The 22,620-nt window shown below is 38.3% G+C and overlaps 1 protein-coding gene across 2 annotated transcripts in view; it reads left to right on the top strand.

The window, feature by feature from the left end:
- Nucleotides 1–22,620, top strand: part of GUCY1A2 (guanylate cyclase 1 soluble subunit alpha 2) — a 144,698-nt gene that overhangs the window by 56,027 nt on the left and 66,051 nt on the right. For both annotated transcript variants that reach the window (XM_042866872.1, XM_042866875.1), the window contains exon 5: nt 17,920–18,405. In XM_042866872.1, coding sequence (XP_042722806.1) covers nt 17,920–18,405 — 486 coding nt within the window. The remainder of the gene's footprint in view (nt 1–17,919; nt 18,406–22,620) is intronic.

Genomic DNA, 22,620 nt, shown 5'->3' with positions numbered 1-22,620 from the left:
GGATGGATTGGACTGAATGCACCAAAACTTTAGGATCTGACCTCTGGTAATATTATTTTATCTCCAAAATATATGCGTTACAGAAAGGAGGATTGTTGACTCTTTCATCAGCTGGACAGATCAGAGCATGTTTAAATTATTTCCTACAGAAAAGATAATAGAATTTTTGATATGAGTAGCAAGTACTAGGCTCAGATCACTAGCCAATCTTTGTTATTAATAATAGAATTGAACAGCAGGTTTGGAAAGTGTCAGCCTGGCGTATTTCATTTTCTGCAAAGAGTAAATGGAGCGAGACATTTGTTTGCAGCACAGTTCACTTCTACAGCAAATCCAAACGTTTAAAAAATACATTTTTGCAATAATACCATTACAAAATCATCTAAGTTTGGTATGAGTAGCAGAGGCCATAATGAATCCTTACTGTTATCTATGGGAGTATCGGATTTGTTTTAGTGGAAATAAACTGAAATACATTTGTTAAATGTACCATAAAAGCACTATCACCTAAGGTTTTTATTTTCCCTTTGTAGCAGCCTGATTTGATGAATTATCCTGATTAGCTCTGGAGAGCTGCATATTAAAATTGGGTGACACTTGCAAGTGAAAACTAGTGACATGCTGAAGAGTCATTAGAAGTTGATTTAACACAAGGAATTAGGGCCTATCAGGTAGAAACAGGCATAATTTATTTAATTTTATTTACCTCACACAAGATCATGCTAACTGGATTAGAAAAAACTTATCATTACCAAAAATAGGTGCTGTCTGTTCTGTTGCTCATCCCACGCTTGCTGCACATGCAGATGAGAACAGAGCCAGCACACAGCTTGCTTCCTCGTGTCCTGATGAGCCCACCTAGGAGTGGGCAGCTTGCTAAGGGGAAAATTACTGAGCAGCTCTACCAGCCCTGCCTGCCCTTATCTGAAAGAGAGCTAAAAACGTGCTGAATATGAAAAGAAAGAGAGGTGGTGAAACATCTAGCTTGTAGGTAATATATATGTTTGTTCCCCAAGGGGGCTGACCTGGGAGAGGTGCCTGGGCTTCTGATAAGACGAAGCAGAAAGCCCTTTGCTCTAAGGCTGGGAAGCAATAGGAAATGCAGCCTGAAGGACACTGTTGAAAATTCCTCAAATTTCTGGGCATAGATCAAGGGCAAGAAGAGAAGACTCTGTGCCAATTTAGGATTTGGAATCAGAGCGTTATCCATGACAGCAGGTGTGTTGAAAGGGTACTTGTCCTGTGAGGCTCTGCTGGGATGCATGGCATATCTTTGGAGGCTGGCCACTATGGGCTGCAGATGGAGTGAGCACCTCTGGGATGCGCACGCAAAAATCTGCAGGTGTTTAAGGCCAGCAGGGAGATGTTCAAGGAGCTTTTGTGCCCCTTAATGGTGTGTGAGACCCCTTCACTTGCAGCTTAGACTTGTGCAGAAGGGATGCTTCAAGTCCTGTTTCAGGCATCTAAGTCCTTTCTTTGGAGCTTCCTCTTGGTTCTCACTGGCTAATGAGAATGTTAATAAAAGAATCACAGAGATTATGGTCTTGTGTCAATCACTTCTCTGTCACATTGCCTTCCTACACTTCTCAAGCTACAATCTTTGTGGAGTAGAGGGAAAATATACACTGGGAAAAACCAACTTGCAAAGTGCTGGCAGCAGGAAAACTAATGGATATTGACCCTGCACATAGCAGGGGAGTTGAAACTAGATGATCATTGTGGTCCTTTTCAACCCCGGCCATTCTATGATGCTATGATATAATAAAATCCATACGTATGTTTTAATATAGTTCCATTCATGTAGTTTGTAAATGGCAGGCTATTAAAAGACACTGTCCATGTTGTCATGCTTTTTTACTCTCTAATTTGGCTTTTCAATTTGAACTACAGATCCAACAGTCTTTGGGTTTTTAAACCCCTTGGTTAATGCAGTGGATGGCTTCAGCATTGTCCTAGGAGACAAAAGGCATGCTATAGGCTGTGCCAAATTAAGTCAATTTCTTTAATTAAAGGGGCACATACTTGCTGCTGTATGAAAACTGGTATGAAATTGGACATGGTTGGCTAACAGTAACAATATAATTTCTCATTTTTTGCTTTATTATGTCTCCTAAGTACAAATTTACCTTCAGAGTGCAGTCAAGAGGAAAAATGTCGACAGTATTAGCATCTGAGGGAAAGTGTATTTATTCATTAAGCTGTTCTTTTTGTTCATTAGTTGTTTTTTGAAGAGACTTAGGTTAAAGAAAATTGTAGTTCCTTCTGTATGGCCGCAGAGGTTATATTTTATAATTTTGCTCTGAATATTTGTAATCTTTTAATAGCTGTTTTATTTGCAGATAATATAACAATAATTGCTACACAAAAAAAGAACAGTTTGATCAAGCTTGAATGCTGCTTTGATCCTATTTCTATTGAATTCAGAGTGACTTCCTCAATAAGAAGAGAGCTGGAGTCGGAATTTGCTTTATGATAATTTTCTTTTTCCTGCCAAATCCTCTTTCTCTCATCCAAAACAGAGAAGAATTCTTTCAATCACAGTGCTGTAAATCGGGTGTAAATGTGTTGACTCAATGAGCTTATTTTTGTATATATTCTGTATAAATGAGAGAAGGATTTGCCCCAGTTGGATTGATATTTCTTGTTAGTGAGGCAATGTAGTATATAATTGGCTCTATCAGTAAGACTTTCTGAATTTAATTTCTTTTTAAGTCTGTGTGGAAACAGACAGAATATATAATGTTGGCTAACAGATAAGGAAGCCGAAGTATTAGAGAGAAGAAAAACCAAGACGTTTTCCTTATCAGGGCCTTTTGTTCTTTCATCCAGAAATTAAAAACTAGTAGGAAAGGACACACATTGCTCATTTTCTGTTGCTTAACTGTCCTAGGCGTTGTGACTGCTGACAGAATCATACCTGTTTGAAGGCGTAGCCCATTATTTATATCACCCAGAAGGTGATAGATAGGTCTAGAAATAGCGTTTGGATCTTAGATAACTCATAGTTCATTAAATAGCAAAAAACCAAACAAACATATATTTACATTTCCAAAGGTGGGATTTTAGAAAAATAACATATAGTTTAGTGAAAAAAAATGTTCTGTTAAAATTAAACAGGAAAGGAGAGGGTCTTTTGTACACAGTATTCAATATAATAGCTTGGAAAGAACCTTTATATTGTTTAACTTTGTGGAAAATCAGTTTTGAGTGGGTCCTGTGATAATCTGGGAACTCAGAGGAGAGCTGACTTACTACTGTTTAGAGCCAAAATTTTGCATGGATTTCTCATGTGACCTTTGGCATATTTATTTTTGCAAGTAGTTTCTCCAAAGAGCCATGTTTAGATTATGCTCACAGATAGGCGCTCAGAAATAAATTTGTTCTGGTAAGTTCTGATATGCAAAATGCCTAAGAGTGACACTGATTTGTCTGCTTCACTCCTCTTTTATGTTTTGACAGACTTGTTCTAGTAAGTTCTGATATGCAAAATAACTGAGTGACGCTGATTTGTCTGCTTCACTCTTTCATGTTTTGACAGATTTTTCTTTATATTTCAGCTGTTTGTTTTTCACCAATGTGCATGTGTTCCAAGAACGTGTGTAACATAAATTAAACTTATGTCCTTTCTGATGTTCTTTGTGAGGGAAGAACCATTACAGCTTGTCATCTAGATACTATAACACTTTCAAGAAGTTTAAATTGTTCATTTTTACGAAAGAAGTACAAAATTTAATTCTGATTTGAACATATCATTTCAAATCTGTTTAGTTCTCATTAGAGTTTTTGATAATCTAATGTTAGATTCATTACCATCTAAAATTATTGCAATCTGCTGCCTTTTGTTTTGATTCAAAGTCCGTAATTGTGCCCTATGATGTCAGTAATTACTGAGGCTGCTTTGGGAAGATATGCAAAGATATGGCAAGGAAAGATGATAGAGCCAAGTTTAGATTTGTTATGTGGTTGTACAAGTGCGTCAGAAACTACATTTATTGGTATATTTGTTTACACTTGATATTGCGTACATTCCAGAAAAGGAGGAATTATGCTGGAAGATTAGGAAAACAAATTAAGTATAGTCTTGAATCATCCAAGATAGAAAGGAAAGGGGTTCTAGGCACATGAAGTAAAGTGTATTGTATTTAATTCTTCTTTATTCCACTTTCTTTAAAGACAGCATGTGCTCTTCTCTGTGTACAACTCTCTCCTCTGCCAAAGAGAATAAAACAAACACTCATATCTACTGAAAGTATTATATATATATATGTATATATCACTGACTCCAAAGCAGCTTATATAATTTAAAACAGAAAAATGTGGACTCTTCCTAACTATAAATTCATTTTATTAATTCTATCTTCTCTTCTTAAATGAATAGGGGAGTCTTTGTACTCAGAACTGAATTTTATTTCCAGTCTCTGATTTTGTGTTCTTTATCACCAACATTTCACATTTGATATAAGATTCTGTAAAGAATATTAATGTGAAATAGAAATCCATAATCATTTACTTGAATAATGTAACATTACATTGTCTTGTGATCTTTCAGCTTTGAGACAGCCCAAATCCTGTGTTGGGACCATGATACTGTAGGTAGTGTTATACATTTATTTTTCCTGAGGTTAAAAAAATACTGGATAATATGACCAAGCGATGCAGGCGTGATGGTGGGTGCTGAACAAGATGTATTTCAAAGGCCCTGATTTTCTCTTGATAAAATTCAGTGCTGGCCATCAGAAGCATTTTCTTTTGAGAGTTGTGGTTATTTATGGATGTTTTCTTCTTTGCATTCCAGTACTTATGACCACCTTCATTTTAGAGGCATGTATTCCCTTGCAGGAAAATGAGATTTGTCTCCAGAATAATTGAAAATAGAATCTCTGACTGGAGAATCAATAGATCTTGTGCCTTTTAGCATCAGATCCACTAAATAGGTAACTTTCTATGCTCTGCAATTGAAAATAGGAAGGAGTGGAAGAATGCTGTAAAATATCAGAATTTGGAAGCACGTTTATACCCTAGTGTGGGTGTCTCATACTGGTCACTAGCAGTGGGCACAAGAATAGAAGCACCATGGACTAATCTAATGCAGCAGCTTCAGTATGGTCATTGTTATCACAGCACCATAAGTATGTTATCAGTCTCTTTCTGAAAATACACTGTATTCCAAGACTGACGTATAAAGAAGGACAAGAAAATCATTACTTCTGTGTTAGGAATTCAGCCTGACTTGTCAGAAGTTTGTAAAGATAATCCAGATTGTCAGAGACAGGCTGTTCTGAAATTGACGTTTAACCAGAATGCAGCAGTACAGCAACGTCAGCCTAAGAAAGTGTGCCTTGTAATATTTCTGCTTTGACCAAGAAAAATGTATTCTGATATTACCTATGTGTAATGTGAACAATGATCAAGGTGGAGAGGAGGAGGGCATGTCCCTTTGGCACTGCATCATATAGCCAAAACAACTGAGTACAGAGTGGTCCAGTGGGTCCAGAGGAGAGCCACAAAGATGATCAGGGGGCTGGAGAACCTCCCTTACAAAGACAGGCTGAGGAAGCTGAGCTTTTCAGCCTGGAGAAAAGAAGGCTGCGGGGTGACCTCATTGCAGCCTTTCAGTACCTAAAGGGAGCCTACAAACAGGAGGGGAATCAACTCTTTGAAAGGGTAGATAACAGCAGGACAAGGGGAAATGGTTTTAAGTTGAGGGAGGGGAGATTTAGGTTGGATGTCAGAGGGAAATTCTTTCCAGAGAGAGTGGTGAGGTGCTGGAACGGGCTGCCCAGAGAGGTTGTGGATGCCCCGTCCCTGGAGGTGTTCAAGGCCAGGTTGGATGGGGCCCTGGGCAGCCTGGTCTAGTATTAAATGGGGAGGTTGGTGGCCCTGCATGTGGCAGGGGGTTGGAGATTCATGATCCTTGAGGTTCCTTCCAACCCTGGCCATTCTGTGATTTTGTGATTTTGTGAGTTGATTGCTGTTAGCAGTGCAGTGCTGATGTTTGTAAAGAGTAGCTAGTGGAAAGGAATTCATCTCAGATGAGTTCTTTAAGTGTGCTGTGTTGCATCAGGAAATAAAGATTTCTGTTCTTCTTGGCCCAAATATCACAAAATGAGATTTAATTTAAGCATTTACAATGCTGCCCTAATTTCAGTCTAATAATATCAAACTATCTGTTCATACCAACAGTATATTTTTAAGTAGGGACATATTTTCTAATAATACAACTTTTTTTTTTTTTTTTTTTTTTTTTTTTAATTAATTACTCCTGAACAGGAAACTGTTTCTATTAATTGCAGTTCAGAACATAGTGCCCTGTGTGGTCAGTGTGACCTTTAAATGACCTATCTTCATCAGAATTAATCAAAACTTCAGATTCCATAATAAGAGAGAATTCTGCCATTTCGTAATTTTTTCCCTTGAATGTGAATATTGCAACTTGTTTCTTCAAAATGTTGAGGTAGACAGAAATTGCTGAACATAGCGTCTTCCTCTCAGTAAGATTGAAAGTGTTTGGTTCAATAAGGGCAAAACAGTTCGTTTTAAGTCTTATAATTTTATTTCTACTCATGATGGAACTGAAAAACTTTGAGACCATGTAGATACATATTTTATTTTATCTTTTAATTTAATTAATGTATGCTCAATAAATATTTTGCTTTCCCTGAACCATCATTTCCCGATACAAAAACATGTAACCAGGATGTTTTTGGCCAGCTGTTGTCACCATGAGTATGAGGGATGCATCTACCAATCTTACCTCAGGGATGAACTGTATTTGAGGATGACTGAAGAGCAAAAGTCAACATTGTTGGAGCCCTGTGGCTATAACAGCTCTAAATATGAAACTAACACCAAATGTAGCAAAACGTGAAGTTAAAAATAGATGACTCTGAAGTATTGCCGAATTAAAACTCTCACTCCAGAAGGATTAGTTCACAGGTTGTTTTACTAATGAACTTAAGTGCCAGGGTTATTTCTGGAAGATTTAGTCAATTGCAGACTAAAACATTTGGAATTTTTCCTTTCTTCAGTGTTCTTGTTTCAATGCAAAATTATGAATTTTACTTTGTGTAACAAGAGTGTCATGACATAACAGGTTAAATGTTCAGGTGCTGTGTGTCAGATATGTTGCTGTAATTTCTTCTTATTTCCCTTAGTGCTAAGGGAGTTCTGACTTTGGTGATTTATACATGTGAAACTGAGATTGGATGTTGCTCTGCAGATTTTAGCATTCTGGTATTCTGAAGGTAGCAATACATATCTGAGAATATGGAAGCCCTTCTCTGGCAAACTTTCACAGAAAGAGCTTTAATTCCTCTGTTGACTTCACTTGGTAGCTACTTTTACAAGCATCAGGATGTTGTGTACCTTCACAATAAGCAGAGGTGGTATATTTCATGTGTGGTCGTCAGTGTTTAAATACTATATATGATTGTAACAAAGAGAGGAACCCGCAGTTAAGTTCCCTCTACTGAATTCGGATGTTTTACTCTGGGGACTTAGCTGCATCTGAAGTACTTTGGTGGTTTGTGGACATGTGACATATTTCAGTCGTTTTGCTTTTGTGAAATATAAAGGTGTTTTAGGTTGATTGAAGGACTTCAGCGGAAGCAGAAAAGAAAGAAAGAGGTTTAATAATCCCATCTTTTCATAAATCACTGATCCATCTAAATGAGTTTTGGTAAACAATGCCTTATTTTCTTTTCTGCTGAGCAAAAAGGTGTTATTTCCTTTCACAAACATGGGAAGAAATTGAGGAGTATGGCTACTGTTTAGCTATCTCAAATCTTATCAGAGAGTTGTTCATGCCAGACTATTTCAATTTGTTAAAATAAACTGACACAATGGATTTTTGTTGTACCTGTTGGTAAAAATAACCCAGAATCTTTTGTTTCCTCTGAAAAAAGTGTATTTTGTCACTTAAGAAGGGAGGGATTTTCCACACATTTGTAACTCTCCATCCTAGAGTGCACTGCCACTGGCGACAGCTTCTCTATTAGCTTCACCCATCTCAGATTAGGCCTTCTTAGTGCTCGAGTATCCCTCCCAGAGAACCATGCGTTTTTAAAGCTGTTGGAAACTTTCTCTAAGGAAAAAGCAGGCTTCTATTATTTGGGAACATTTATGTCTTAACATAGAACTAGACAGTCATTGGTTTGCTGTTTCGTGCAGTTTCCTCTTACCTGGAGCTGGATAGTTATCTAAATTTTCTCTCTCTTCCTTGGCAAATATAAACGGTCAAATTTACAGGACATGATAATGCAGTAAAAGTTTCTCTCTCTTTTTTTTTAATAGAAGAAATCAGAGCTCAGCTTGAGCTGTAAGTAATCCCATTGATTTATATAAAAATATTTTTTTTACAGTGTGATTAAGAGCTACTCAATTTTGCTGTCCCTTATTTTGATGATTATTGGAGAACTGGTTTACTTTTACATATAATTACTTTATAAATAAAATATAGGATCACACTAAGAAACTAAGGTCCTATTTTTTGTATTCTCAGTGCATTATCCAGATTTATTTTGAAGATTAGAATTTTATTTAATGGAATAATCACCTTCATAATAACATTCAGTATTCCTTGAAGTGCTGTAAGCACTTTTAGTGCTTTAGTAAGAGATAGTGTAATAAATGCCAAAATTAAACATTCTGAAGGTCATCATGTCTAGACAAATGTTGCAAGTTATATTTAAACTAGTGAAAGTTTTCTTTTTTGTGTGTTTGTGTTAGTTTGAGGACCATAAAATATAAATGGTTAAAATGCTCAGAAGAGAGGATGAGTTGGGATTTCCAGTGTAAAATTAGAAAAAATCTACATATTACTGTGTAATGTACAGCACTACAGTATTTAGTTCAAATTACACAGACAGGTAGCAATAGGACAAGGGGGAATGGCTTTAAACTAAAAGAGGGGAGATTGAGGTTAGATGTTAGGAAGAAATTCTTTACTCAGCAGGTGCCTGGAGAACTTATGGATGCCCCATCCCTGGAGGTGTTGGATGGTCAGGCTGGATGGGGCCCTGCGCAGCCTGATGGTAGGAGTTCAGGCTTTATGAACTTCAAGGTTCCTTCCAACCTAAACCATTCTATCACGATACTGTGAAATTAAATGAAGACAAAACGGTGTTACTAAGACCAGACTGTGTTACTAAGATCAATCTTGTGGCTTGTTGCATCCATGTAGATCATTACTTCTGCTCAAGGAGCTGAGTGTTTTCAAGTGCATTTGTGCATGTAAAAGAAATAAGCCTGTGCCATGTAAATTCATTTCAGTCAACATTGGTCTATGTTAAGCAAAATAAATAAAATGCAGTGTAATTAGTGAAAATATGTGGCAAAAGAAGTAGGTAGAACAGACGTTTAATAAACCTTACTAATAAACCCTAATAAGACTTACTGTGGCTCATCACCACGGAAGGCTGCAGATTTCCAGGTGAAAAACTATCATAAACTAATTTCCATTAAGAGCATTTTATTTTAGATTCTTCTCAGGAAGTCTTCTTTATCAGAAATTCAGAGAGGGGAGCTACTGAATGAGGAGCTGCAAATACCCCTTGCTCCTTTGACCACTGCTCAGCCTAGGTCCTTCGTAATTTCAGAAGGATTAATTCCAGCCAATAGCAAGAGAGGCTCAGCAGTCATGAATGAGAAGCAAAGATCTTCTGACCATTCTGAAGGAAACAGGAATACGAAGGGTGAGATTCTGAAAAGCAACCAGATCTTGTTCTTCAAACTGACTTTTGGCATCAGGATTTTATGCTTAAAGGCTTTAATACTCAAAAGATCATAGGAGTCAAAATGCTGATACTACACTTCACGTGTTCCACTGTTTAGGGATTTCACAGCTCCAAATTAGCTTCAGGTCTCAGGATTTTGCATAAATTAGATGAAGGTGGTCCTGTCTGTGTTGGTAGGCAGCTTCTGATTAGCTCTGCTCAGTCTTTCAGTCTGTGAAGGGTAAACTGGCTCTAATCCAAAAGCCAGGTAGCTGTGTTAGCATCATGCTGTGCTTGAGCAAATATTTTCCCCTCCTCAGCAGGGCTCTTCAGCTGAGGCAGAGCACTATGCTACGGGCAGACATGGCTTCTGGGGATGAGCTGGCTGGCTGTGGTCTGCCCACCCACTGCAAATAATGACTAAATGTGCAAACCTCCCCTGAGATGTCTGAGGACAGAAACCTACAGGCTGTTGGGGAACTCCCTAAGGCTGCAGTTCTCAGCATTTATAGAATGATAACTTTCCCCCTTTGCTGTAATAACAGCTGGGCCTCTCATTTGCGTGGAATCATAGAATCGGAGAATTACAGAATCATTAAGGTTGGAAAGACCAATAAGATCATCTAGTCCAATAATCAGCCCATGCCTATGGCTGCTCTAGACCATGTCTCTTGGTTCCACATCTACCCTTGAAAACCTCCAGGGATGGTGAGCTCACCACCTTCCTGGGCAGCCTGTGCCAATACTTTACCACTCTGACTATAAATTTTTCCTAATATCCAACCTGAACGTTCCCTAGTGCAATTTAAGGCCATTATCTCTCGTCCTATCACTGTTACGTGGGAGAAGAGGCCGACCCACACCTCACCGCCAACTTCCCTTCAGATGACTAGGGAGTGATAAGGTCTCCCTTGAGCCTCCAGTTCTCCAGAATGTCAGTTCCCTCAACTGCTCCCCATAAGACCAGATCCTTCTCCAGCTCTGTTGCCCTTCTCTGGACACACTCCAGGGCCTTGATGTCTTTCTTGTAGTGAGGGATCCAAAACTGAACACAGTACTCGAGGTGCAGCCTCACCAGAGCTGAGCACAGAGGGACAGTCACCTCCCTGTTCCTGCTGACTGTGCTGATACAGGGCAGGATGCCACTGGCCTTCTTGACCACCTGGGCACGCTGCTGGCTCTTGTTCACCTGGCTGTTAACTAACATTCCCAAATTGTTTTTCTCTATGCAGCTTTCCAACCACTCTGCCCCAAGCCTGTAATAAAGCATGGGGTTTTTGTAGCAAATGCAGGATCTAGCACTTGGTCAAGTTAAAGCTCATATAGTTGTTGAAAGCCCATTGATCCAGCCTATCCAAATCCCTCTGCAGGGCCTTCCTACACTCATTTACACAATTGCCTAATCCCTTTGCATTTGAAGGACCAACCCCCTTGTCCTTCCCTCCCTCCAATTCCCCTTAAGGCTTTGCTGGCTCCTCTGCAGTGATACTAAGCAGTTAAAACCTTGGGGACATCCTTCTGTTTCTCTCTCCTTATCAGCCTGGGCCATACAAAATTGTTTTAGCTGCTTTCTTCATCTTGTACCAGAATAATAAGGCACATGGGATTATTTCTTGATTTTAAAATACTACTTTCTGCCTAATTCTTTTAATTTCCTTTGTTTTCAATTCAAATAAAATATCAATTAATTGCAATGAACAGAGTGGAAGCTAAGCAAATATTTTAACAGATCTAGAGATGTATATATTCACTACATCATGACTATTGCTTCTCACAATCTGTGTTCTATTTATTATTATTTAGCTAAAGACATTTTAATGTATGTATTTGCTTTTTATTTCTTTATGGATTGTAAAATGAATACATTGTGGAATTCATTAAAATGAGACCCTCAGCCTGGGACTATGCATGCATTCTTTCCAAATTCAAATCTTTTACTTGACCTGGGAAAGACTCCACATGAAGATTTTCTTTTACTGGTATAGGTCAAATACAGTAACTAGTAGAAAGTTACTGATGAAGGGTGTACTAACAGTATAAGGCATTGTGTTGGACATACAGAAAGAAATTTAAACTTTTTAAGAAAAACAGAGAAAATTTAATTCTAAATTCATGGTACAGTTCTTTCTAAAATCATCTAAGGGTGTTTTTGGAAACTTCAGTCAGAAATGTAAAGATTCTTTTCAATTATATCTAATGGTAGAATGATTATACTGGGGAAAACAGAAATCTCTTGTCCTGGTGTTCTGAAAATTTCGCCAAGAGATCAGAATTGATTCATCTTAATATCACCTTATAATGATGTTGTTATTTTTTTTAATCAAAGCCACAAAAGTATTTGGTAGGAGGGACAATAAAGAGAAAAAAAAATAAAAATAACAGCAGAGAACTCTAATCAATTTTCATGGTGTGACACTGGCAGGAATTTGGAGCAGTTGTGTATTTAAGATGAAATAGAACACGGAAGGAACTGGAGCATATAAATCCTAATGGAGAAAAATGTCTGCAAGCTGGTTAGTGAACAGGCTCAGAGACCTTCTAATCACAGTTTTAAGATACCTATGCTGGTGATGAAATGTCATGTCTCCTAATGGTTGCTATATATATATCTGTTCTGCACAGATCAAGAGAGAAAGCTGTTTCTTCTGCTCACTGCCTGCTGTTCTCATGAATAAACCTATATTCTCATTTAACCATTTCCTTGTATTTTGATTTAAACAAAAAAAAATACACCAAGAAAATACAAAGCTGTAACCGAAAGGTATTTGGAGAAGGATATCATAGAATGAGCAGGAGTACTTTCTGATAAGTGGGCAAAGTCAAATGAGAAGCTTTTCCTAGAAGCTGAACATCACTAATGGAGTGATTAGGTGCAGAATGGGTTTATGGACTCATGCTTATCTGGTTGTGAAACGCTGTTGGAAACAGTCTAAGAGGTAACAATTATCTGTTGAATGGGAGCCTTTCCACTGCCTTCAGAGTTTACTGGCACATTCCTATGAAATGTCGCTTGATTGATATTGGTAGGTATCAATAAGAATCTCTCTGTAACCAATTAACAACTAATAGTTGTCAATTATAAAGGCCTTTACATCATAAAGTAATTAGCTTTGATCACAAAAATACACAAAATCTTTTTGGTTTTAACCAGGGTGATAGTTTTGATGATATTACTTGCGTCATCCTGAGTATAAAGTCACAAATTTTGTATTTTAAGCGTGAGGAAGTAAGAATAATATGATTTGATGTGTTTGCACATTTAACAAGAAGAGACCCAATTCAGAGAAGAGCTTCCAGAGTACTTCTAATTCTTAATATTTTTTTTTCCCTGGCATGACTGCACACTGCTGTATAGAAGCTGAACCAGCCAAAAAGAAGAGTTTTCACTCAGAGGGTGGTGACACACTGGAACAGGTTGCCAAAGGATATTATAGATGCCCCATCCTTGGAGGCATTCAAGGCCAGGCTGGATGTGGCTCTGGGCAGCCTGGTCTGGTGGTTGGTGACCCTGCACAGAGCAGGGGGGGTTGAAACTCGATGATCATTGTGGTCCTTTTCAACCCAGGCCATTCTATGATTCTATGAAAAAAAAATGGAAAGATGTATGGAACAGGATAAATTTTAAGGGACAAAAAGCTACAATCCCATCCTTGGTGTCTTTCAGTTGGCTGAAACTGTTGTTGAATAGCTCAAATGTTCTTTTTGTTGTTAAATAATTCAAAAGGAATTGAAAGGACTTTGATGCTGGAATAGAGTGATGCAAACAAAGATAAAAATAAAATGACGTGTTTGTTTCAAACTGCCTTTGAAATGCAGATTGTTCTAATTAATTTATCATTGATATATGTAAAAAGATTTCTCTGCAGGTTCTTCAATTTTTATAAAATTGTGTCTAGTGGGATGTACTGAGTATTATGTTGCTCTGGGTGCTGGTCACCGCTCTATTCCAGCTGATAATTTGTCCCAAAAAGAAGAGTGACAAAGTTTCAAATATTTAGTTGTGCAGGCAAGCATACTTGTCGGTGGCAAGGGGTTAGAATTTGATGATCCTTGAGATCCCTTGCAACCAAAGCCATTTGATGATTGTATGATTCTATGATACATTATCATCTCTTTTATGTTGTGGAAAAACGAATATATATATCCAATATATATGACCAGTGTTTTATATTTCCTAAAGTGGAGTTCCCTACAACATTCTTGCTGCCATTTTATGTTCATGAAGTATCTTAACGCACATAAAATGTTAAATTTTCTCACTTTAGTTTGGAGACTGTTGTGCATTACATAACACCCCAGAGACTTCTATAAATAATCAGAAATTCGTAACAGTCACTTTGCTGCTGTGTGGAATTATGTTCTGTTGACAATGCATTGAGGTGGAAATCCAGCTTGTAAACAAATGCTCAGGGTTCTACCTCAACAAGAACCTGAGAAACTCCTGAGTTGTGCTGAGCAAACTTTGCCACATTTACTCAACTGAAAAAATAAATACTTTTTCATTTCTGCAGAGATTACATGCGTTTCTCTTTGCTTTTTCAGCAGATGTCTCTAATGGAAGCTAGTGTTTTGTTAGGATTTTGGTTTTTTTTAATTCAGATGCTTTGTTTGTAACTAAAGATAAGAGAAGACATTTAAAGAATGTCCAACTGATTTAGATTTTAGCTTAGCAGCTAATTCACCTTTCTAGAAGTTGTCCTATACTCTTGTCCTCAATGTACACTCATGCTTTCTCTGTTCTGGGCTTAAGTTGTTTTCTGGGTACCAAAAATGCTCTGTAGTCTTCTTCATCATAACTTGATTTTCTTCCAGTCCCCCCAGTCCTTTAATTAATTATATGCCATTTTAAGAAGGAGGTCTGTTTATTGTCATTGAATTTGTTCATTGAATGAAGTCTAGCATGTGAGATGAGCTGTTTACAGAAGTGTGGCATAGCGCTCTATGTTTCCTAACCCATTCCTAATGAAAAGCCCTAAAAAGAGAAGACTTTTATCACAATTTAGGAAGGTCTGTGTACTGATCAAAGTCAGAGGGAAGGTCCCTTAAAATCTGCAAAGGCTGAAAAACATGGGGCAGAAAATTATTTTTAAGCCCCAAAGATATTTCTTGGAAATACTCTCTCATGTTCCCATTGATATTTTCCAGAAGACTCATACTTAATTTTAGTGTTTTTAACCCAGATCTTGCAGAGCCTAAGTGAAGTGCTGAGGTAGCTGCTGATGTACGGCACTGTAGGAGATTGTCTCATCTTGTAAATGGTGGTGTTAGAGTCTGCCAGTGTTCCCTGGTTGGATCATTTGGGAGAGGGAGGCTGGAAGAATCCTGGATAGTCAGGGACTCTACTGTGTGCTCCCCTTTCTTTGCAGTGGGTTTGCAGTGAAAATAAAATGATTGGGTTTTTTTTTTTTTTTTTATTTCCTAGGGCTACTTATGATGTACCATAATTTCACAGCAATGTAATCCTATAAAGCACAAGATGCAGATGTTCATTTCAAAATGTTTTGTTTTCCATTTTACCACTGTAGATCAGGAAAATGTTCTCTGAAAACAGTGGATTTGTTCTAATTTATTCTGCGAGATGATAATTAAAGAGCCAGGAAAGCAATGAAATGTAGCAGTAATGAAATATAACAGATGACAGAAACACTTCAATCTTTCCCTGCTTACAAGAAAGATAGATGATGTAATTCTAATTGCCTATAAGCTTATGGTCTGGGTGTAAAGCTGCCCAGCTCTGGGGAGCTGCCCAGAAGTGCAATTTGACTATGACTAGCTTGAAGATACAGAGAGGGATCTGAGAAGCAGCGCACTCCAAAAGAAGGAGATGAAGATTGTACTGAATCATAGCTGCAGTTCAAAGCCCACTGGAATAGAGCTGAATCATCTCTGAATCTTCTTTGAACAGAAAAAACCTTTGCAAAGACTGGGAGGATGCTTCTAGGTAGAGGGCATCCAGAACCTCTCTGGACAATCTATTCCAGTGTCTCACCATCCCCACAGTAATGAATTTCTTCCTAATATCTAGTCTAAATCTAACCTCTTCCACTTTAATACCATTTCCACTCGTCCTGTTGCTACCTGCCCAAAAGATACTCCCCAGCTTTCCTGTAGGCCCTTTCAGGTATAGCAAGGCAGCTATGAAGTCTCAGAGCCTTCTCTTTTCCAGGCTGAAGAGGGTAAAGTTGGAATTGAATCAGGACGCTGTCCTGGTTTTAGTTGAGATAGAGTTGATTTTCTTTATAGTGGCTGGTATGATCCTATATTTTGGTTTTGGGAGAAAAATAATGCTGATAACATACTGTTTTTTGAGTTGGTGCTGTGCAGTGCTCACATGGAGTCAAGGACATTTCAGCTTCTCATACCCTTCTGCTGGGCGAGGAGCTGGCAGTACACAAGGAGGTGGAGGGGGGCAGAACCAGGACTGCTGAACTGCACTGACCAGAGAGACATCTCATACCATATGGCATCGTGCTGAGCAGTAAAACTGGGTTGACTGGCAGAGCTGCTACTGTTTGGAACTGGCTGGGAATCAGTCAGGAAGTAGTGAGCAATTGCACTGTGCATCACTTGCTTTGTGTATACATATATATATATTTATATATAAATTATTATCATTTTCTCTTCCTTTTCTGTCCTGTTCATCTGTCTCTATCTCAACCAATGAATTTTACGTTTTTCTATTTCTCTGCCGCCTTCCACTGGAGAGGAGTGAGCACATGGCAGTGTGGTGCTACGCTGCCAGTTGTGTTAAATCATGGCAGACACTTTTATGAAACGGAGCAGTTTCATAAGGAGATTATCTTTGTAAAGGCTTCTCAACATACTGTAGAAAACATCAGCCTTGTTGGCATACTGTATTCACATGGACAGAGATCACATTAAAGACTTTAACTCCTAAAACTGACAGAAGGGAAGCAGGAGCACAGAGAGGTGCATTATTTTCTTCCCATCTAGCAGCAGGCTGACAGCAGAAGGAAGTTCTGAGGCCCAGTGACTTGCCTTGCTTATCATAGAATTGTTTGAATTGGAAGGGACCTTTAAAAGTCATCTTGTCCAACTCCCCTGCAGTGAACAGGGCCACCTATAGCTCCATCAGGTTGCTCAGAGTCCCTCCAGTCTGACCTTGAATGTGTCCAGGGAAGGGGAACAGACCACATCTCTGGGCAGCTTGTTCTAGTTCTGGGCACCCCAGGCACTACAGGCTCATCTTGGGGACAAGGTCACACTCTTTGGAGCTAACAGCCTGTTTTCACCTGAAGGTGGAAAAGGAAACTGACAATGTACATTTATTTTGTATGCCAGTGATGTTCTAGGTATGGAAAATAGAAAAACTCTCTGTCAAATGCACTGAAAGGTAACAAGAGGTGACAAGCCAGGGACTCATCTGTATCAACTACTGGACTCAGAAGATGGCATGTATGGCCATTTAACAGCCAAATGCAAAATCTCTCCAGCAGGACAATATACCACCTGATCTTTTCTGATAATACTTCTCTTTTGTTTTCTCTTCCATTCTGCAAATACAAACTGTATGGATCTTTATCAGGAAGAAATCTGTAAACTCTAACAGAATGTCACCCATCAAATACACTGCATACGTGAGAAAGCAAATGGGAAATAGAGGCACTGATAAACTTTTTCCGTGGCGTTAATTATTTTATAGGAGTTCTTCTTCGTGTCTGCTCTTACTGGACTCCTCTATAGCATGAGAACATTTGAATTAGTAGGTGTTTCCTTAAAAAGAACAGAAGCTACTTCACCTAGACTGCTTTCACATAGTTGTAGTTAACCTTTAATTTTCTTTAATTAATGATTTTAAAATTTGTTTCTAATTAACAGATAAAAAGCTACTCATGAATTTGCTTTTAAGGCCAGGTATGTTCAAGGAGCACAACTTAGAAGCATTATTTACACCCTTTCTGAGAAATACGTGTTATTGTGGTTGCTTTCTGATATGATTGAGCTGAAATGGAGTCCCATGCTTGATTTGGGAAATTTTTTGTGTGAATATAGACTATTTTCTGACTTACCTTGATGAGCAGACTATGTGAGTCTTATTATTTGAACAGGTGTTTAAGATGCAACTGTGTAAAAGGCTGCAGTTTATGCTTATCATTTTAACTGAAGAGTAAATAGGGAGGAATTAGATGAGAAATCCATTTATCAGGTGATCTTTACTGTTCTAAAATCTGGTTTTATTTTGCAGGTGATGGAAGTTAAGGGACAAATGATTCATGTGCCAGAATCCAATTCAATTTTGTTTCTGGGGTCTCCCTGTGTGGACAAGCTGGATGAACTGATGGGCCGAGGCCTCCATCTGTCGGACATACCTATCCATGATGCTACTCGTGATGTTATATTGGTTGGGGAGCAAGCGAAGGCCCAAGATGGCTTGAAAAAAAGAATGGATAAACTGAAGGCAACGCTAGAACGCACACACCAAGCCCTGGAAGAGGAGAAAAAGAAAACAGTCGATCTCCTTATTTCTATTTTCCCTGAAGAAGTGGCTCAGCAGTTGTGGCAGGGGCAGCAAGTTCAGGCCAGGAAGTTTGATGATGTCACCATGCTCTTCTCGGATATTGTTGGCTTCACAGCCATCTGTGCCCAGTGCACACCCATGCAAGTCATCAGCATGCTGAATGAACTCTACACACGGTTTGACCATCAGTGTGGATTCCTGGACATCTACAAGGTAATAGCTGAAGTCCTAAGTTAGTAAAATCTAATGGAAACTAAGATGGAAAAACTTACCAGTATCTCCCCTCCAAAAGTGTGAAAGGCAATTGTTTACATCACAGGAAAAAAGAAATCTGAAATTTGTTCATTGAAATCAAATACTTTAATGTTGAGCGGTCATCATGTTTACCTCATGGCAATGTATGTCCAACATTCCTTTTTTCCTATAGGGGTACACACCTCCTGTGTAATAGTCTGGTTTTCTTTAAGTGACACTTCAGTTACAGTGCAGTAAGGATGATGAAGACCTCAGTGATGTCCTTAGCTCCTGAAAAGCACTAGAGTATTCTCTGTTTCAGCAGAGCCTGAATGTTCTTTTGGTTTAGATTTAACCTTCCACTCAAGATTAGGAAGAGAACAGCAGCTGTCCATTCATACTAAATGAAATGAGTGTGAGATATTAGTGTTGTGCCCCGATCCTTTACAGCCCTGCAAAAAGGAATTGTCACACTGTTAGTCCTTGTTACAGACTGCAGCTCCTTCATTCTCTTGAGGGGATTTGGTTTCCAGGTATTTGAGAGAAAAAAATAAGGGAGACAGAATTTAATAAGTATAGTTAAAATACTACCTGTGTAATTATCCTGTGAAATAGAAAATATGTTTTGTGTATAGCATACATTTTAATTTTGTGATAGGAAAAGCAGAACAAGTTTATTTTTATAACTATGAATACATCAAAGAAAAAATTCATAGTTTTAAAATTATATGTTGACTTTATTTTCCATCTGAGGCTTTCAAACTGAATCACCGGTTTTCCACTTGCATTAAATAGTTTTTGTTCATAGACTGTAGAGAGGAGGTCCTCACAGTACTGGCATTCCTTTAGTTTTTATCATCCAGTACTCTCTAACAGGCTTCCAAAAATATTAATTCTCTACTTAAATAATAATAGCTATTGTTGCTGCAAAGTTTTAATAACTACCATGGGTAGAAATGTATATTGCAAAGATATAAGTTGATATGACACTACCAAGATAAAACATCATGCTTTAAATTAGTTTTGAACTCCTAGGCTATGGGTTACTGTTACTAATGCTCAGAAGCCAATGTCATGCTGTAGGAAGACTAGAAGACTAGAATGGAAGGTATCAACACTCATTTCTTCTTCTACCTTTTTTTTTTTTTTTGTGTGTGTGTGTGTGTGTGTGTGTTATAGCTAGAAAAGATGGGAAGTTTGATGTTGGTTCGTATTAGTCTGCTGTTACTGTGCTGGTTCTCAAGTCAGCTCTGACAATGAGACTCGAGGAGCTTCTGACCAACCATTAAAAGCTGTACCTTGTGACTCCATTTTGTATGCTCTGTAGGATATATAGATGTAGTCAGTGTTTTCCCAGAGCTTAATTTTAGTTATCTGTTCTGAGGCATTCAGGACATTCTTTTGTTAAAAACTGTGATTGCATAGCAATAGGAAATAAAGTATCTAATAACCTCTGATCTGTATGGAGAGCAGGTTGGCAGAGTCCTCTGAAAACACTATGAAGGAATATTTTTACATTAGTTGTGAAGATTAGGCCATTTAGACCGTGCATTACTGCCTTTCACTACTTTCTGGCACTTTAGATGGAAGAAGTTACTGCATAGCAACATTGTTCTGATCAGTTATGTAAGATGATGGCTGCTGAGATGGGCAAGATGAGATTTACACATCAAGTATGTGTACTCAAAAAAAAAAAGAAATTAAGACCTCCATGTAATGAGCAGAAGAATAAACAAAGCCTGTTTTTCTATGGAAGGTTGTCTTACACCTCAAACATTATTTATCCACCGTTACTGCCTTAAGGAAGAAGAACTGCTGGGTCTTCCTCAGATCCCTTCATCGCAGGTTTGCCTCCATCTCCCTGCTCCCTCATGCACCCTGAGCATCCCTACACCCCATCCCTGTCTTCAGGTTCTGTCCACAGTCTTGACCCCTACAAGTAAGGTAGCGTGTGCTTGTTTTGGAGCTGTGTGTGTGCGCTATGCTTGCTGGTTGTGGAGCTCAGAATGCCAGTGGGATCCTGTTGTTGCTGGGCTCACACGACAGCCAGTTCTGCAGCTGGGAACAATGTTCTGAATCTCCCACATTGATCCAGGCATGAATCTTCTCTCAACCTGCAGGATATGGGTCTTTGAAATCTCTTTTTTATTTTTACTTTTCCCATTTATTTTTCTTTTCTTAATTAGGAGTCCAAAAAAGTTACAGTGGGATTAAGTGAATGCGACTCAATTAAGCATTACAAAAGGACAGAAAACTCAGCCACTGAGCCATCTTTCATTTCCTTAGAGAATCAGGTTTAAGATATAAACACAACTGCTTTTGAAAAAGCATTTGCATTTTAAAATAAATGTAACTTATGTGCTTGTATCTCTTCCTTTTTTTTTCTTTTTTTTTTTTTTTTCCAGATGGTATTTTTGAAACTAATTTTATTAATAGGGATGATCACCACCATCACAGCTACTATTTCAGAAGTTATTCTCAGGCAGTGAGTTTTAGATATATCATCACCAGTGTTTGTACTGACAGCCTACTTTTAAGACATAGTCCTGTAACAGAAATTTATCCTGAACATCAAAACACAACTGTTTTCAAATTTGCTTATGCTTCAGCAATGTGGAAAAAATAATTTGCAAAAATTATTGGTACAGTACTTCTGAAGACCAAATTCATCATTCTATAAACAGAAAATTAAGCAAAATTGATTAAATAAGCTTCATGCTGTAAATTATTCACCCAGCTTTACTGCTACAGCATTACGAATTCAGAACCTCAGTGCTTCTAATTTTGGAGTCAGACAATGAATGTAATACTTTTCAGTTGTCTCGTACTATTTATTCAGGAATATTTACAGATAAATGGGGAATGCAACTGAAGAACAGAGATACTTGTATTTAACAAGTAGAACATGGAGGGCAAGCGTAATGAGCTGTTGGTACAGAAAAAGAAAGTCTTGAAGAGGGCTGAAGGAGGACGAATTAGACTTTGAAATTCCTTGGAAATGAAAGTACGTACCTGTGAGTGATGAGAAAGGGAAAGAGTATCCAGCAGGAGGATGCACAGGTACGAATGTCACGAGCGAATGATGGGCTCAGAAAATTAACTTCAAAGCAGTAGCATATGGAATAGATGCCAGAGATGGCAGATTACATTTTTACAGGCTTAGGGAGAACAAAGCAGTAACTGAGATGCATTGTGATATCAGCATGGGTGACAGTTCTAGCAATTTATGTTTTAGACTGAAATTTAGAAAGAATTTTCTTGCATGCAACTGATGAGAAGATGAGTAGGGCACTTGTGAGGTAGGACAACCGATAGAGGATGCAAGAAAGCTGAGACCTGGCAATGCCTTTGGAAACTGGTGCTGTTCACTGTCTGAGCTAATCATATTTGTCTTGATACTGATGAGTGGGAGAGAATGCTGTCCAGAAGGGAGTGCAAATCATAGCGATACGGGTGCAATTCTGAAGACCAGAGCTGCTTTATAAGGTACTGACTATAGACATGCAGATAGAAACACGGACTCCAGGAGAAGAAGCACTGAGATGGATATTAATAAATTTTGAAAGCAAATGATTAGGGTAAAACATATCCTGGTTGGCCTGACTGTGTTTTTGTTTTGACCCATTTTTATCTGTATCTGAATTCATGTTATTACGAGCCAAGAGCTGGGAAATGATGCTTCGGCTAAGCCATCTACTACTTAGATAGTAGCTATTTAGATACGCTGCAGCCATAGCTAGCATTTAAAACTTAGTCTTGAAGACTGAAATCTTTCATGTTCAAGCTTCCTGCAGCCTCTGTTTCTCCCTCCGAGTAATGTCTTTGATACAGGATCATTTAACCTATTTTTGTTGTTCAGGTTTTTTTTTTTTTTTTTTTTTTTTTGCCTGGATGGGCCTTATCAGCTCTTTTCCCCTTGTTAGCTTTCTGAAAAGACCCCTTTTCCCTCCCTTGTCTTTTATTGCATAAGGATACAAGATGCTGTGGTAGTTTCTTTGGCCATACATTCTTTGCTGTGACACAGAGTCTCTCACTCCCTTATGAAGTCTGGGCCAAGATGGAACACCTATGTTTTGGGGGAAACTCAGAAGTGCTATAGGGTTATGTTTAAAAATGAACAAAGAAAAACCTACAGAAGATTCCTGTTTGTCTGAAATTGTGCTACAGATCTGCTATATTCTCACCAGAGAGCTG

The sequence above is a fragment of the Lagopus leucura genome, unplaced genomic scaffold (genome assembly GCF_019238085.1).
Source record: "Lagopus leucura isolate 7727_CA_CO unplaced genomic scaffold, USGS_WTPT01 Super-Scaffold_100001, whole genome shotgun sequence".
Taxonomy (NCBI): Eukaryota; Metazoa; Chordata; class Aves; order Galliformes; family Phasianidae; genus Lagopus; species Lagopus leucura.
The sequence above is the reverse complement of the archived record's forward strand: the minus strand, read 5'-3'. Positions and strand labels throughout refer to the sequence as shown.